Source organism: Macaca thibetana, chromosome 2 (genome assembly GCF_024542745.1).
Source record: "Macaca thibetana thibetana isolate TM-01 chromosome 2, ASM2454274v1, whole genome shotgun sequence".
In the NCBI taxonomy this organism is placed as follows: domain Eukaryota; kingdom Metazoa; phylum Chordata; class Mammalia; order Primates; family Cercopithecidae; genus Macaca; species Macaca thibetana.
Window position 1 is genome coordinate 12,497,170 of NC_065579.1, and position 16,630 is coordinate 12,513,799.

Consider the following 16,630-nt stretch of genomic DNA (forward strand, 5'->3'; position numbering starts at 1 on the left):
TTTAAATGAGACTACTATACCTTATAAACTTAATATGGGCAGTGCTAAGTAGCCAATGTTCTTTATTAGCATCTTTCAAACTCTTGTTCCAAATTTTGTAACACCCTTGGAAAATTCATTTTATTCTTCTCTGCTTCTATAGCGTACTGTATATATAAGCAGAGGCATGCAAACCAACTCTTTAACTCTCCTTTAACATAAGACTTTTCACGAACAACAACATTAAGCACAACATTTGAAAACAACATGCATTTGTAAGACATGTCTTACACTGGCACCTCTGCTCTGGCAAACAATTTGGCTATGTGGATTTGGAGACTCAAACATTTTTAAATATTTTGTTTTGACAAAGTGGTTCCATTTTAAATAATGAATCCAAAGAAAATAATAAATGAATGCAGAGTTCTATCATTCACAACAGCAAAATAGCGAAAATCTATAGTAGATTAGGTAAGCACTTTAAGGTATGTAATGTATGATATGTGACTCTATAAAATTATATCCAATAATATTGAGTAACACAGAAAAGCAATTAAAAATGTAGATATGATTTGATCATATTTATGTTGAAACTATAATATATAAGAATAATAATGCTAGGAGTAAGTATGTCTCATGGTGGGATAACAGGACATTTTACTTTAAACCTTTTATATACTTGTGATTATGAAAATAATAATTATTTTATAACAACAAAATGATGAAAATTATTAGCTTAAAAAGATAGAAAAACAATTCAAAAACTTAGTAGTGGTTTGCACCCAATTACTGGATAATAGATAATTAAAATATTCACATACTTTGGATATTTAGAAAATATTCTTTCATAGCACATATTATTACAATCACCTAAAATAGGCATTAGATATTTTGTTTTGTCAAACCAATTCTCAATTGTTCCACTGCACTGCTACTTTTAAAAATACCAGATTTTTTTTTTTTTTTTCTGAGACGGAGTCTCGCCCTGTCGCCCAGGCTGGAGTGCAGTGGCGCAATCTCGGCTCACTGCAAGCTCCGCCTCCCGGGTTCACGCCATTCTCCCGCCTCAGCCTCCTCAGTAGCTGGGACTACAGGTGCCCGCCACCGCGCCCGGCTAATTTTTTGTATTTTTAGTAGAGACGGGGTTTCACCGTGTTGACCAGGATGGTCTCGATCTTCCGACCTCGTGATCCTCCCACCTCGGCCTCCCAAAGTGCTGGGATTACAGGAGTGAGCCACAGCGCCCGGCCAAAAATACCAGATTTAATTACGCTTCCTGCTTCTAAGGCCTTCTAGAATATGTAAACCACTCCTACCCTGCCACTCACTCTTTTTATTGCTATGTCCTTTTTGATCTGTATATATAAAAACATCCATTTACTAATGATAATATAAGGATAATAACTAAATAACACTGTCCACTCTGAAGATCTCTTTTTTCTTATCTATAGGAGAAGACTAAATAATGATATTATAGAAAAAGATTATAAGGATAAGAAAAAAAGGGGAAAACGTGAAGTTTTAAAAAGGGAAAGTAATCACATGCAATTAAGACCTGGTATATTATATACTAGGTTTGTGAGCTTGATTATCTATATTGAGCATGGTGTTGGCAACAGCACATAAGAGTCACACACATCAGATATACTTAGCTTAGCAAAACAGACTTATTTCTTCAAATTTACCTATACATTTAGAATTTCCACAAACGAAAAATTATGTCTACAATAGAAAAATTACTTTATAGAATGCCAATTCTTCTAAATGATATGTGGATGATCTTATATGAATTATCTATGAAATGCTGTGCACATATGTTTTAAAATATGAGGATAACATCAAATATATGCCTAGGTTCTTGAACTTATCAAACATTTCAAGTTTTACATGGGGATCATTTTACAGATTGTTAGGCCACTATGTAAAACTTGAAATGTTTTGGATTAGCCTAAAATTGATGATTCCACCAAATAGCAACCATTGATTGATTCATCATCAATCTCAATCATGATAAAGATTTAGGATTAGTCTAGGACAATTTTAGGCTCCTTAAATTTTCAAAAACTCTAGGGTACATGTACACAGCATGCAGGTTTGTTACATAGGTATACATGTGCCATGTTGGCTTGCTGCACCCATCAACTCATCATTTATATTAGGTATTTTTCCTAATGCTCTTCCTCCCCCAGCCCTCCACCCCTAGACATGTACCCTAGAACTTAAAATATAATAAAAAAATAAAATAAAATTTTCAAAAACTCCAGTGGTATCTTCTAGGTAAACCGATAAACAAATAATCTAATGTTAATCTACAAATGTGATATTTGGTTCAATATATTTGATCATGTACTTCTCTCTGGTGCTACTTTGACAGAAGAGCAGAACACTTTGCATGCTGAATTCACTTCCAACACTGAATTGACGATGAGTGATTTCTTCTTCGGCTCCAGGGTACTAATTTCTTGCAAGTTTTCTAATCTCAGGCTTTTCTTATCAGTGGTAATAAACTGAATAAAGTCAGGGCTAGATTATTGGTGTACCTTTCTTTTTTTCTTTAAATTCTCCACCCTTCCATTTCAGTGCTATAATAACACTGAATGATAGTAGCATTAACACATACAATGGCTCAAAGTTCCACTCCCTGAAAACAATCATTGAATTTGAATACATAACCTAATTTCTTTATATGAAATGGACATGAACTAGCATACTGTATTTGAAATAGCAATAGTTTCAATAACTCAAATAGTTTTAAGAATACAGACATAACACTGAGAAGCAAGCCTAAAAACGGTTATGTCTGTTCAGCTCTGCAGCTTACTGTGCGACTTTTCACAACATACTTAACCTCCCGGAGGGAGAGCACTGTTGTTTGGTTTCTTGTAAAAAAAATAGAAAATATAACACTTAACTTGCTTGGGAGGATTACATAGATGCACAATAATGCAAGTAAGCTACCAAGCCCAGTGCTAGGCACTGGTAAAGCACTTAATGAATTTTATAAACTATTGTTACACTGTTCATATTTTTTTGGGTAGAAAAAATCTAAAGGCAAAACAATGATTATTGATTCAAAATTTTCCTTAGCGTTAACCTTAAGTAGGATTAATATAATCTGTATTATAATACTCAAATAATGGATTGATCTGTGTTTTTCCAAATATGGTAGTCATATTTTTCTGAAAGTGATGTTTTCTTTGGAAACTGTTCAATATAATTGTTGTTGTTATTGTTGTTGTTTTGAGACAAAAGGCTTTTCGTTTATATGTTGTGATGTTGTATAAAAAAGTATTCCATTGAAGCCCATATGCAAATACAGTATTTCAATCCCAGTGAAGGCACAGTTACTAGTGTAGTTTACTTGATAGGGAATTGCCAAATATTTTTGGTACGTGTAAATAAAAGCTATATGTATATATTTTTCATTTTCCTGGCTTGAAGTCCAGAAGGCGGGAAGTAAAGATTGGGAAGTTAAAGGCTAAGCTCCTCTGCGAATTCTGTGGTACCTGAAGGACTGTACATTGGAAGAAGTCAGGTTGTGGGATAAAATGTGTTACATAAATGTGCTCTGCTCTTGATAGATTCCAATTTATTGTTTGAAGAGTTGTACTGAACATTAAAACATATTATTATTATTATTATTATAATATTCATTCTACATAACCAGACTCTCACCTACAAGTATTCTCTAAGACTTCCAAAACTATAAGTGCAAAAATGACTGTCAGCCCTACAGGAGGATTTATAAGAAACAAGGAAACCCTCAGGTACTGGGCATAATTCTGCTGCCTATAGCAAGCAAAGATGCAGATTGAGGAAATTGAGTCACAATAATCTTGATTCTTCCAAAACTATTATACATTTAGGACAATACTATATGCAGTAGGTATGTATATGATGAACTTTCTACTTCTAAACTGTATGATACACAATATGTATTTACACACACAGACACTCTTGTAGTTACACACTATTGTATTCACACACATACACACACACAGTTTTGATCAAAATTGTCATGGCTCCTCAAATAAACCATGAAAAGAATTAACATGTGCTATAGCCTATACTTCTTATGTTCAAAGCACAGTACTGAACACTTGAGAAATGATTTTCATCTGACATAATTTAAGAACATGAAACAGAGTTTTGTGTCACTTCTAAGTATGCCAAGGCAATTATGAATCCAGTGTGTCTGGTGATTCTGGAGACTTTTTTTTTTTTTTTGGCATCATGGTTTTGTCATCTATCTTAGTACTGATGTTGTTTAATTTGGTTCTCTGCTCAATTTTAAAGGTAATAAAATGCAAATTTGAATTTTTATAAGTGAATCAATAGGTACGAGTTAAAGAACAGTGCTTGGTTTACTTCTCTTTACTTTTCATCATTGTTTGAGAGTATTAAGCCTATTAATGCTAATTCCTCTTTCCCTAACTTTAGGACAGGAGTCATGGCTGAGTGACAGTAGCACTGAATTTTGATCTTGGTCTTCTGTGAATTGACTAGATAAGATCAGAGATGGATCTCAGTTTTCTCTCCTGTAAAATGGCTTAGCTTTATCTACCTAGGATGTCATGAGGAAAATAGATAAATAAATAAATAAAATTATTAAACATATCATGACTCCACAGATAATCTCTATAAAAATGTTATATGAAGTACACTATGTTATAGAATGTATATACATGTTTCATTTCCAAAATAGTTAATTATACATTCACACACAAAGGCCCATAAATAATTTCAAATAGGGAAAGTAATACCACAAACTTATGTTCCTTCTTATGGTTTATTTCTGGTATTTACCTATGTCATCTACAGAATCTTATATTCTCTGAGGTATTTGAGAATAATAATTTGGAGAAAATATAATATTTGAAGAAAATGACATGGAGTTTGACCAGTGTGAACAAATAAGTCTCATTTTGAGCCTGAGTATAGATTAAAAAATGAAGCGTCTTGCTCAGCAAATAGTTTCATAGTTTTCCTGAGAACAATGTGATTCTTAGGTTTTCCGATCTTTGGCAACTAGTCAGATGATTTTTCACTGCCATTCCTGTAAAAACTGCAGAGTAAATTTACCATGTTTAGAAATGACAGGATGCCAACCAACCACTCATAGATTTTTAAGAGGCACTTAAATAAATTGATGCTTGGTCTTCTTCAGGGATGATTAAGGGAGCATCCACATCAGGATGCTGCTCAGTTTATTCAGAGCCATGCACATTCCCAGCCAAAGGAAGATAAATATAATAAACATGGAAGGAAAAGCATGTTTTGCTTTATTTTGTTTTGTTATAAATGTACGTAATCACCTGCAGGGAGTGAAATGCTTAAGGGCCAAACACCAAGGGTTCTCATTTTCAGCTTTAGCCTCTTCAGAAAACTAAGCACAGTAGACGTTCTGTGACCTTGGCATACTCTTATCCACTGTTGTCTGGGTCTACCCACTGAGAAAGTGGAAAGTCCCACAATCCTTCTTGGTGATGTAGTAATAACTATCCATTACTTCAGGGGTTCTTAATAAAATCAATTGGTCTCCATTGCTCTATCTATAGGGAAGCTTTATTCAGTTCTAGAATGAGTTTCATGGCTTTTATGATTTACTAAACAGCCAACTCAGTTAGTCATCCTTTCTGGAACATACAACAAACGAACTGCCATGGTCACTACCCACCACTCACCACTCCAGGCAAAATACCCAGGCTCACACTTCTCAGGATCACTGGCTATGTCCTTGGGCACTTAAGGTATAGCCTCAAACCAATGCCTTTGGGTCACTATTTTTGTTTCATAGTTTCTAGGGCCTGTATCCACTCTCTTTCAGTGGATTTGCTGTTTCCTTTCTTTGCTCTGCACTGTCAGAGCAGGGGATTTGAGGCAATGACAGTGGGTGGATGTCAAAGACAAGAAAAAAATGTTCAAGAGATGACAATCTTTTAACATGAAAATTATCTGGGATGAGTTAAACAGTTCCTCTGACATATGCAAAAACATTCAGATATACATGGGATTCTCATTGCCTGTGGCTGATCTTGGCTTTTTGGAAAACACTTGTGCAAGAGGATGGTTTCTAATCTCCAATGGTACACCCTAAGTGTGCATCCTTTCTCTGGGATGAAGAAGAGGAAGGTTAAAAATATATCTAACAGAACAACAATAAACTGCTTTGTGCCAAACACAGAAAATGAGTAAAAGAGAGAGAAACTGAAGATCAGAAAGTGAGAGAAAAAGAGGAGCAAAGTTTCTTACATAGAAAGACACATATATTTGTGGCATTTAAAATATTTTGATAAGATCACTATTCATATTTTTAGCCTAAATCCTAAATATAAAAAAATGTAACAATATGTGGAGTAAATATATTACAATTATAATTTATAATATCAAAATAACATGGACCCTAATACCTTCACCCTAGCAAGGGTCTCATTCATCATCATCACCTAACCTGACAGCTGACAAAAAATTCCATCAAAAAATAAAAAGTGTCAGGGCAAAACATATTTCTGGCAATCTACAATGAGATAGAAGACAGGAACTAACTAAAGGTGAAGGAACTAACTAAAGGTGAAGGAACACAACATGGAGGGCCTCTCAGCTCAGAGACTCCATATGTTAGAGGAGTCCCAGCTGTTAAGACCCAATTTGTAGACCAAAAGGTGTGGTTGGAGGCTACTGGTCACATACACAAATCTGTTCTTACTCCGGTTAGCTCTGAGCAACAACAAAAATGCAGTGCTGTGGAGGAAAGGTGACTTCCTTTACTAATTCTCTAAAGTGCATCAGTTTGCTTAGGTGACAGTACCACCTTGAACTGTTTCCCAAATGAACACAAATATTACTTCCTACTTCTCATAAATGTTATTCTTAACTCCAGCCTCATGCCTTGGTGACAGCAGCACTCACCCAAGTCTTTATAATCTTGGTCATTTCCTCTTGAATATATCCCATTAGTCAATACCAGACCTGCCTTTCGAAAGTATCATGTTATGCACATCAAGTCTCATGTTCTAAAGCTCTAAGAGCTGCCCGCCTTCAAGATTCTATTCAATCTTATGTAGCCTTCCACTGTCATTGACAATATCATTGCCTCCATATTTGCCTCCAGCCAGTACAGCATTATTTTAAAGTCTCCTGGATTTGAGGCCAAATATCCTGAATTAGCATCCTGTTGCCACTGTGCAGCAGTGTGACTTTAGACAATTCACTAACTTTCCTTCGGTACGTATTTCTTCAGTAAAGTTAGAAAAATAATTTTAAAAAATCCTTTTCATTAGGTGGCTGTGAGAACCTAATACAACCGTCTCAACAAAATGCCCAGCTCTTAGTAAATGCTCCAAAAATGTAGATATTATTATCTCATGTTCGTTTATAGCCCATACTCCAGTTTGCCATGTATCCCCCTCCTCATGATGTTTGTTTAAGTCTTACCCTTTCTAAAAGTCTTCCTAAATGTCTATTTGAACCATGAAATGGATGGGCAGGTAGCCCCCAGTGAATCTGCTATATACGTTCTGCTGGATATTTGATACAGTGTTCCTTCAATTATGGAGCGATTCTCTAGATATCTGTTACGTGTCTACTTTGGATCTACAAAGAGTTGCACTACATGTTTCAAGTTTTAAGAAGACTGAGATTCTGAAGTTCTTCCTCCATCTATAACCATAGCGTAAAACGTTTGAGGACAAGAATCCTATCTCGTAATTTTTTGTGTGATCACCGACACTGAAGTCTGTTGTTGGTGAGTTGTAGTTGCTGGAAGTGTTTTCAGTATCTGGAAAGTTTTGTCTGTGTATATTATATGACTGCAAAAACATAACATCTCTGCTCTTATCAGGTATGATTTACAGAAACCTGGAATGTATTAATGTAAAATCTCTATAGACAGTTGACTTTACTTCAACTATCTTTCCATCTTGTCTCATTGCTTCTCACTGCACCTAATGCTCTTGTAGATGTGGCACAAATCCATGGAGTTGAACAATCAGATTGCTGTGGCAGTAATTTTGTAATAACAAAATAAATAGGTTCACCCCCTTACGAACATAATTAATAAATGTAGCTTTTTCATTCTTAGAATAAAAGCGTGAAATGGAGTAAAGCTTAAATTTTTATATTTATTTAAACTTCATATTTATTTAAACTTTATATATTATATATTACATAAATATATATCATATTATGCATATCTAAATATATATTTAGATATAATTAATATATATATGAATTCCTTCAAAAAATCACATCTTGTGGCAGTAATAAGCACAGCAAATCTAGCAAGACCTATCAAGTTGTAGGGAGATTCCGTTACTTAATGATACCACTGAGTTAATCTTCAAAAATATCTTATCTATCAATCACTGTTTTCTATCAGACAACAAAGGACTTAAAAAGATTACAATTTTCAACCAATCCAGGGACTCTTCTTGAGGACTCTGCTCAATATTTTCTGGGTATTTTTGTTTTAAGAGAATAAGATTATTTAAAAACATCTTTTTGATATTAGACACATTGGTTTAGGTCCCAGTCATGCTAACCATTGCTTCTCTGTAAGCCCCAAACTAAAACCCAGTTTGTGCCTAATTTTCTTCTTCTGTAAAATGAAGTTTTAATTATTATATTGTAAAGGTTTTTTTGTATTAAATGTAATAATATACATTTACCTCATGTAACGTATATTATTACAAGACGTAAAGTGGTGAAATGAATAAGCAGTAGGCAATGTTAGTATAAGTAAGGGATGATATTTAACAAACAGAAGTATATCCTGAGATAAGTTTTTTCATCATAAAAGAGCAGATAGATTATATCTGGGTATATTATTGAAAATACTAGAAGTCAGTGCAGTACACACACATATGTAATCCTCACAGAGTATATTGTTATGATCTTAATATTTTGAACTTCATGTGAAATTCTTTCTTCTCCATGAAAAACCTAACCTTCTCAAGTCACGTTCTATAGTTACTTCAACTGCCTATTACCTAGAAAATCAGAATTCTGGGAAATAAATTCTAACCAATAAGGAGCTGAAATAGTTACAATTATTTAAACATCAATGTCAGGGTAGTATTGAAGTGTCACTGAAGAAGAAAAACGTCAGAGTAGTATTGAAGTGTCACTAAAGAAGAAAAATATAAAAGGAAGTTTTTTTTTCCCTCTACCTTTTAGTAAACAAAAATACCCTCAATCCACATTTTTCTGCATTTCTCTCAGGCTACAGTGTCATTAAAATATGCATTTCATGTGTTTACATTGGAGTAGCATTAAAACTCTAGACATTGAGAAAGTATTCCCCAAACACAAAACTCACATGGAACTCTCATCTCAGTATTCTCTCCTTTAAATAAATGAAGACATTTCAATCCAGAAATAGTTTGAAATTAATATGGTTCTCCTGACCAACACATGTTGATTGCCCTGATAAGACAATTCTGAAATTTTTCACAAAACCAAAAAACCAAGACACCTAGAACTTGAATAGAATGTTTTGGGTATAATGTCCCATTTTGAACTTCAACACCAAAGAGCATGGCAACAGACTTTTAAAATCGAACATAATTTTCCACAAAACAACACTTCTTTTCACTAAAATTGATGACAATGACTCAGGTTCTGAAAACTGTGATTTGTTCCTATTTGGATACAGAAATTTAATTCATCCTCTTTTTCCGTGTGCTAAAATACATCAGTTATCCACCCCCGCCTCAAGAACTACTCAAATAGAGGATGAGCCACCACCATCCCTCAAGAGCCACTCAAATAGAGGATGGTCAGTGTAGTTAGAATAGAACAGTAGAACTTGACAGCTATGAATTGAACATTGTTGAGCTCAATACTTCAGTAAATACCTTAAAAGTCCATGACATACAGTTACTTGCCTTTTTTATTTAGGCATGATTTGCTTTGACTCATGAAGGGGTGTCTAAATGGTGGTGTATAAGAGTAAGGAGTTAGCCAGAGGCTGAGTCCTGGTCTTCCTGTTGTAGCAACTGTACCTTCAAGAGGGTGTCTCTGCACACACTTACTTCTAACTCTTCCTAAAGGTGTAAACCTATAGAGTCTATTTTTAAATGGCCATTAAAAAAAAAACAAAACTGGCACTCTTCCAGAAGTGAAAAATTCTAGTAATATGATACCTACTACCTAGAAAATAAAAGTTTTAAAGGAGAAATTATGCTCTCCAGTGGCATTTGGAACTTGCAGGAAACACAAAGATTTAAAAAGAGCTGATCAATAGAAAGTTCTAAAATCATATCAGTGTTCCACATCTGCTCTATCCAATAGCTGCTTGAAATATGGCTCACCTGATAGAGGAACTGAATTTTAAAGTTTAAATTTTATATAAATTTAATAAATGTGAATCGAAATGTAAATAGCCATATTTGGCTACCATACTGGGCAGATCAGGTTTAGAACCAGCACTCAAAGTTGACCAGGAGTCTTGATATAATGCTTAATTTTCTCAAAGCCATTCTCCAAGGGAACATGTCTAAAATATGTGGACTAGTATTTATGACTATGTGATTGCAAAATTGGTGTGAATTAAAAATAAATCTACTATCCACCAGTTGAAACTGTATCATATTTAATATACTTGACCTATGGAGTTTTCCATGTTTGCTATGACCTTATAGACAAAGAAGAAGAAAAAAAATCACAAGGAAGTAGCCAACTGCTTTTCTATTTTGCAATCAGCATGTCCCTGCATTATGATATCTAAAAGCTATTAAAAAAATGAAGAATAAGAAACAACAACACAACTATAACAACAGCAAAGAGTATTTGATGGAGAGGGAAGATATAAAGGATTTTAAACGTTATCTTTAATTTTTACTACCAGTCAAATATGAGGCACATGTGTAAACAATCAGGTAAAATAGGAAGCTGATAAATTTTTAAAATGTGTTTTGCTAACACAGTAGAATGCAACTACAGGACTGAATGGTTCTGAAACTTCAAGGACCCTTAAACATGATTCCGTTCAAACTATCCTGCAGATATATAAGTAATTTGAAGCCCACAGAAGTGGAGTGCTCACTGTCCCTGAGATAATAATAATAGCCATGCTTGGTCCCAGATCACCCAGTTTGTGCTCTCTTCACTATGACTTTCCCCTGACCTCTGCTGAGCACAAACTGATGCTTGAATTGAGAAAGAGCCTCATCTCCATCCCCACTTGTCCCAAACTCTGGTGAGCAGAAAATATAGAGTATTGTAACCATGATACTCTGCTTGACACGAAAGCTCCCTTCACTAACATTCCTAAAGAGCACGCAATTTACAGTTTACCAAGCACATTGTGAAAAAAGAAAATTATAAAAATGGATGCTTTCTGTGGGCCATTTTTTTAGTTTAACATGCCTTTTGTTATAGAAGTGGCTTGTACTGTACTCAACAGATATATAGGTTCAAGAAAAACAGCTCCAAGCTTCAAAGCAAATGACTACTCATGTTATTATGCTTCTGGTGACTCAAAGAAACAATGAATAGGTATTACGATAAAAACAAACAATTACTTTAAAGGGAAAAAAACTTGTCATTCTCTTTTTAGAACTAAGTCTTAGATGTTTCATGTAGCTCAAAACTCTCATTTTACAGGTAAAAAAATGGAGACGGCAGATGTTAAATGACTTGCTCCAAGTCACACAACTAGTAAGTAGAATTGGGTTTTAGAGGCAGGACTTCTGCCTCTAGGTTAGATAGATGTCTAAAAAGCAGAAGAAAGAAGAAAGAAAATAACAATTATTCTGTGTATGTCATGGTCATTTAAAAATATCTGTTGTTTTTAATTTAAGTTATATTTTGACATAAAATTTTTCACAGCTTTGTTTGTAATTTCACAGAGTACTGATGGAAGAAAGAGAATTATGTTTCAGGAACTATGTAAAAGAGCAGGAAATAAATCCACTTTATTTTCTGAATTTTATAAACTTTCTTGGTTCTCAGATAATCGTCTACAGATAAATGCCACACTACTTCTGATAAGAGCAAGAGATAAATAACATTGCACATTTTAAATGTCATGTACTATGAATTTTATACTGTGATCTTATAAATGAATCCATAGGAGAAAAAGAAAACGCTAAATAAGTACAGTGATGGGGCTTACATTCTGGTGCTGCTGGTCTTGTTGATGATAACAGATTTTCCTGTTTGATCCACATTGTGATCCAATCCAAAATAAGCTGCCACTCGATGGACAAGCATCCTCTGATACGATGACATCTGAGGGAACTTTTTATAATGATTACTGGAATATAATTCAAGAAAAAGTGGAATCAGCATTTTCATTTTTTGCCCATAGTACATTTTACAAGTATACACACAAAACTCTCTCTCTTCCATCTAAACCACTAAGCCTATTGCATTTCTGGCATCACTTAATGTCCTAATTTCCAGAAAAAATTTCTACTTATTACAGATTTATTGACTATGCTATAATAAGCATCTTTGTTTCATTGTTGCACATTTCTCTTGCCAAATAGAATGTCATGTCTGTTGGACAGTATTGCATTTTAGTCCATGATACCTTATCACAGGACGAACGATGTGACATAATACGTGATTGCAGATGTCTATATGGAGATGTGTCATTACACGGTTTACACTGAAGCAGCACAATTATTTTCAGGCATAACTGACTGCAGCCAGCTGGAGCCCATTAAAAAACTATAATAAAAATGAAAAGGGTCTCTTCTTGTTACAGCTACTCTATGGTAATCAGCGGCCCACTGTTTATAGCCATTTTGTCAGGAATTTAACAAGCAGAAGCACACATGGTCCAAGCAACAATTCTCATCAGCATATAGTTCCTAACTCCAATAATGTCTCCATTTAACAAATCAAGGAACATATTAAACAATGTTTTATCTATCCCTAAGTCTTTCCAGAGTGGATAATTTAACTCCAGTACCAAACTAGGATACATCATCAAATTAACCAGCATTGCAGTTTAACATACTTGTTGTCAGCAATGAAATCGATAATTTCCTGCTCCATTTTCAAAAGTATCATCCTGTCCCTGCAAAATAAATGTTAAATGTAAAAGGTTTTATGTATGTCCGACTTCCAAAAACCTAAAGAATTCATTAAATGTATGGAAAAGATTAATGTATGCTGCTACAAACTTATACCTAATTCTTCTTTGGAATATGCTGACCATTTACATATTATTTCATTTCATTCATTACAAATTATTTCATTATTTAAGAGTATTCCTTTGTGAAGTATATTGAAATATCTAAATTTTGTAGTCTTAATGTTAATTATGACATGCAAAGTACTAGGATCAAAAAACACATCAAATAAGTAGTATATTTCAAGTAAATAGGAAACTGGAACAAATCAAAGGCCAACTATTGACTGTAAATGAATACACAGCTGCATTAAAACATAATTGGCTTATTTGACAACAATAATTTTTATTCACTATTTTTCCCCCAGCCAGTATCTCTTTGTGATCCCAAAAGCAGAACTGTTAAACTATAATTTATTAATTGGGTAACTACCCAGTTACTAAGACTCTCCATAAAAAGTAAACATGCAAACCATTAGCAGAAAAAAAATGCAGGACATAGTTTAAGACATCAGGGAAGGTATCTGCATTTTACAATGGCTTTCTTAGAAGTGTTGGATTAATAACTTTGATTGTAATATTCTATTTGATCCTTCTAAAAATAAGAGGCTTATTTAATAATTTACCTGGAATTATTCTTTAATGTGTTAATCAGAAACTCGTGTAAGTCTATGCCTGTAGAATCCGTGTATTCTTGGCTGCAATCTGAAACAAATAGCAGGACAGAGTTGTCGGGAATTATGGTGGAAAGGTGGGGTGGAAAAGGTTTCCCCAACCTATCCTGCTTCCCCCCTGCTCAGATAAATTTTAGGTAAAGCTGTTGGTATAAAAATACATGTTTCAAAACTAGCAACCTGGCAATATAACATCAGGATGAAAATTAGATTCAGGGATTGAAAACACCCAAATAAATCCTGACTATGGGAAGATCCAAAAGTCATACAAGGGGAAGTGGGCACAGTCTGGGTATGGGGGAGAGGTGGAGTCAAATATCATGTGTTCATCCTGCATTGTAAATTGCAAGGGCACAAACCCCACATGACAGAACTCCTACCTAAGAGAGAGCTCTCAAGATTTGAGATCCCATGGAACCCTTTTTCTCTTAAAGAAAGTGAAAAAAAAAAAAAAAAAAAAAGAATGTTCTCTAATGAGACTACCTATTAATCAGTACAAAATACAGGACACTAAATATTCCCAAGACTTTTACATACCCTAATGCTGTCGAAAGCTTAATTTCTAAAACTGTTTTAGAAACCTGAACTTCTTGACTGTCATATACACCTTGAATTTTAGATATTCCTCAGCAGATAAAACAATTATAAGTAGATGTATGGTTATAGAACACATAACTGTTAGAGGCGGTTGTCATTCCTCAGTTGACCAGATGTTCTATTATTTCCCAGCTGCCCAGTTTGTTTGTTTGTTTGTTTAAGTCTACGGCAAGACTGTTTACTCATGGTAATCTTCATTTCAACTTAGTTTTGTTTTTGTACAATGGTATGGCAAAAATTTGGACCGTTTGGATTGTAGGTTTTCAGTTTGTAAAGGTATGACTTTTTTGGACAGTGATTTGGTATTGAAGTAGAAGTGTGTATTTCTTAAATAAACATTATGTGATAGTAGATGCGTGCAGAGACTAAATTCTGTGCCAGATAAAATGTGAATCATGTATTACACTGACGTATACATCTGTACTTTGGGGACCATATCACTTATGAACTGAGAATTGCTAATCCACTCTCTGCCTTTTAAGATAAACATGAGAGTATCAAACTGGGTATCATTACTGTTCACCAATCCAAGTTAATCGATCCAAGAGACCTAAATTTAGGGCAGATTTATATTTATTCCTTGTACAAGCTTGTCACTGAAAACAGAAGATTAAAATGCGAATCCAAAGAAATATGTGATCCTAAAAATAACCTGTCTAGCAACACAAGTAATGACACTATAAACAGAAAGAAAATCAAGTTCACATTTTTTACACACACACAGATACGTACACATATAGAATTATATGCAGGGTTTGGTGGGAGGTGAATATGCATTTGAAATCTAGAATATGTTCTGTGATTACGTGTGTGCCCAAATTGAGTAAGTTAAGGAAACATTTTCACATTCACCTTTTGATAACATTCTGATCTTGGGTTTTTCAGAGGTTTTATCTTTGTTTTTATCCTTTTCTTTTTCTCTTTCAGAGTCATCTTTCCTAGATTTATCCTCCTCTTGCAGGCTGGAAAAACTGGAAAGCTGTAAATGAATTGATTCCTGTTGGGGAAAAAATATAATAATTTAGGGCCAGGTTTAATAATCTCTGTCTGGCTCCCATTTTGCATAGAGGTTATGAAGTATAGAAAAATGAAAACCAGGTGCAGATTTTTTTTCTTAAATGGTAAAAATTAAACCTGTCAGAAAATTAATTGCCCTTTAAAATGACTTAATCTTCAGGAGTCAATGGGAGGTCATAAGGAACATCTAGTACTAAAACTTTGCCTCATGAATATTAACCTTAACCAAGATGAATTCCTGTAGATCACAATACTTATTTTTTTTCTACGGGTTTATTTTTAAACACCTAGAAAAAATTTCTTTATTGGTAAGCTCGCATCACAGCCATTGTATTTAAAAAAAAAAAAAAAAAGAAGGACTCTGTAGTTCTATTCTATAATTCCTTATAAGGGGAAATTGGCACAAAGACAGACATATACTAGGAATCATAATTACAAATAGAACAGACATAAAGAAAGCCTCTATTACCAAATTTGCAATAAAAACTCGATTCTAGACCCAGGTCAACAATGATTTCTACTACAATGAAAAGCAGACTACATAATTGCAGGAATTCTAGGCATAAACTTATTATAATTGTTTATAAATACCATTAATAAATCATTATAATGTATAGTTACAATAAGCATTGCCTTTTAGAAAAGGTAGGAAGTAAAATCATATTTTTCATAAATAATATATATTTAATATTATTTTATTTTAGCATCAGTTAGTCCTTTCCAAAATATAATATTCTCTTGAAATGATGTTTGATATAAGATTGACCATTTATAGCATTGGGACTGGATCCATTTTTATTCTTATCTATTTTGCACTGAAAATAGATTATTTTGCATAACTCACATGTATCAGCCATTTGATTGATAGTACGTTCACCGTTTTGAAGAAGAATGAGCCAAATCATGTTTTTCAGTTTTATGAAAAACCTATGCTATGATTAAAACTATGACAAATTAACCAAAGTTAAGCCCACTTATTCTTATGTAAGAGATCATTTGATGGCAAAGCTTTCTTCCACTAGTGACATTAAAATTTATGATGTAGGAAAAAAAAATCCCAATGACTAATAACGTCTCTCACTGAAAATTAAACTAATGCTCACATGACATGTGACTAAATTGATGCTTGTACCCTCATAATTTGGGATTCTTAATGGTTCTCAGTAAACCTAGCCAATCTAACAAACATAAAGAAAAGTTCTCCGAAGCTAAGATTCTTTTTTGGAAGGGGCTCCATTGTGAACTCCCTGTTTCACTATGCTTATAAAGTCACACAATATAA

The 16,630-nt window shown here is 33.9% G+C and overlaps 1 protein-coding gene across 49 annotated transcripts in view; it reads right to left on the reverse strand.

The window, feature by feature from the left end:
* Positions 1 to 16,630, reverse strand: part of ARPP21 (cAMP regulated phosphoprotein 21) — a 156,861-nt gene that overhangs the window by 91,504 nt on the left and 48,727 nt on the right. For all 49 annotated transcript variants that reach the window (XM_050776942.1, XM_050776774.1, XM_050777092.1 and 46 more), the window contains 4 exons: positions 15,184 to 15,328; positions 13,687 to 13,765; positions 12,947 to 13,006; positions 12,095 to 12,235 (listed from right to left, as the gene is read on the reverse strand). In XM_050776942.1, coding sequence (XP_050632899.1) covers positions 12,095 to 12,235; positions 12,947 to 13,006; positions 13,687 to 13,765; positions 15,184 to 15,328 — 425 coding nt within the window. The remainder of the gene's footprint in view (positions 1 to 12,094; positions 12,236 to 12,946; positions 13,007 to 13,686; positions 13,766 to 15,183; positions 15,329 to 16,630) is intronic.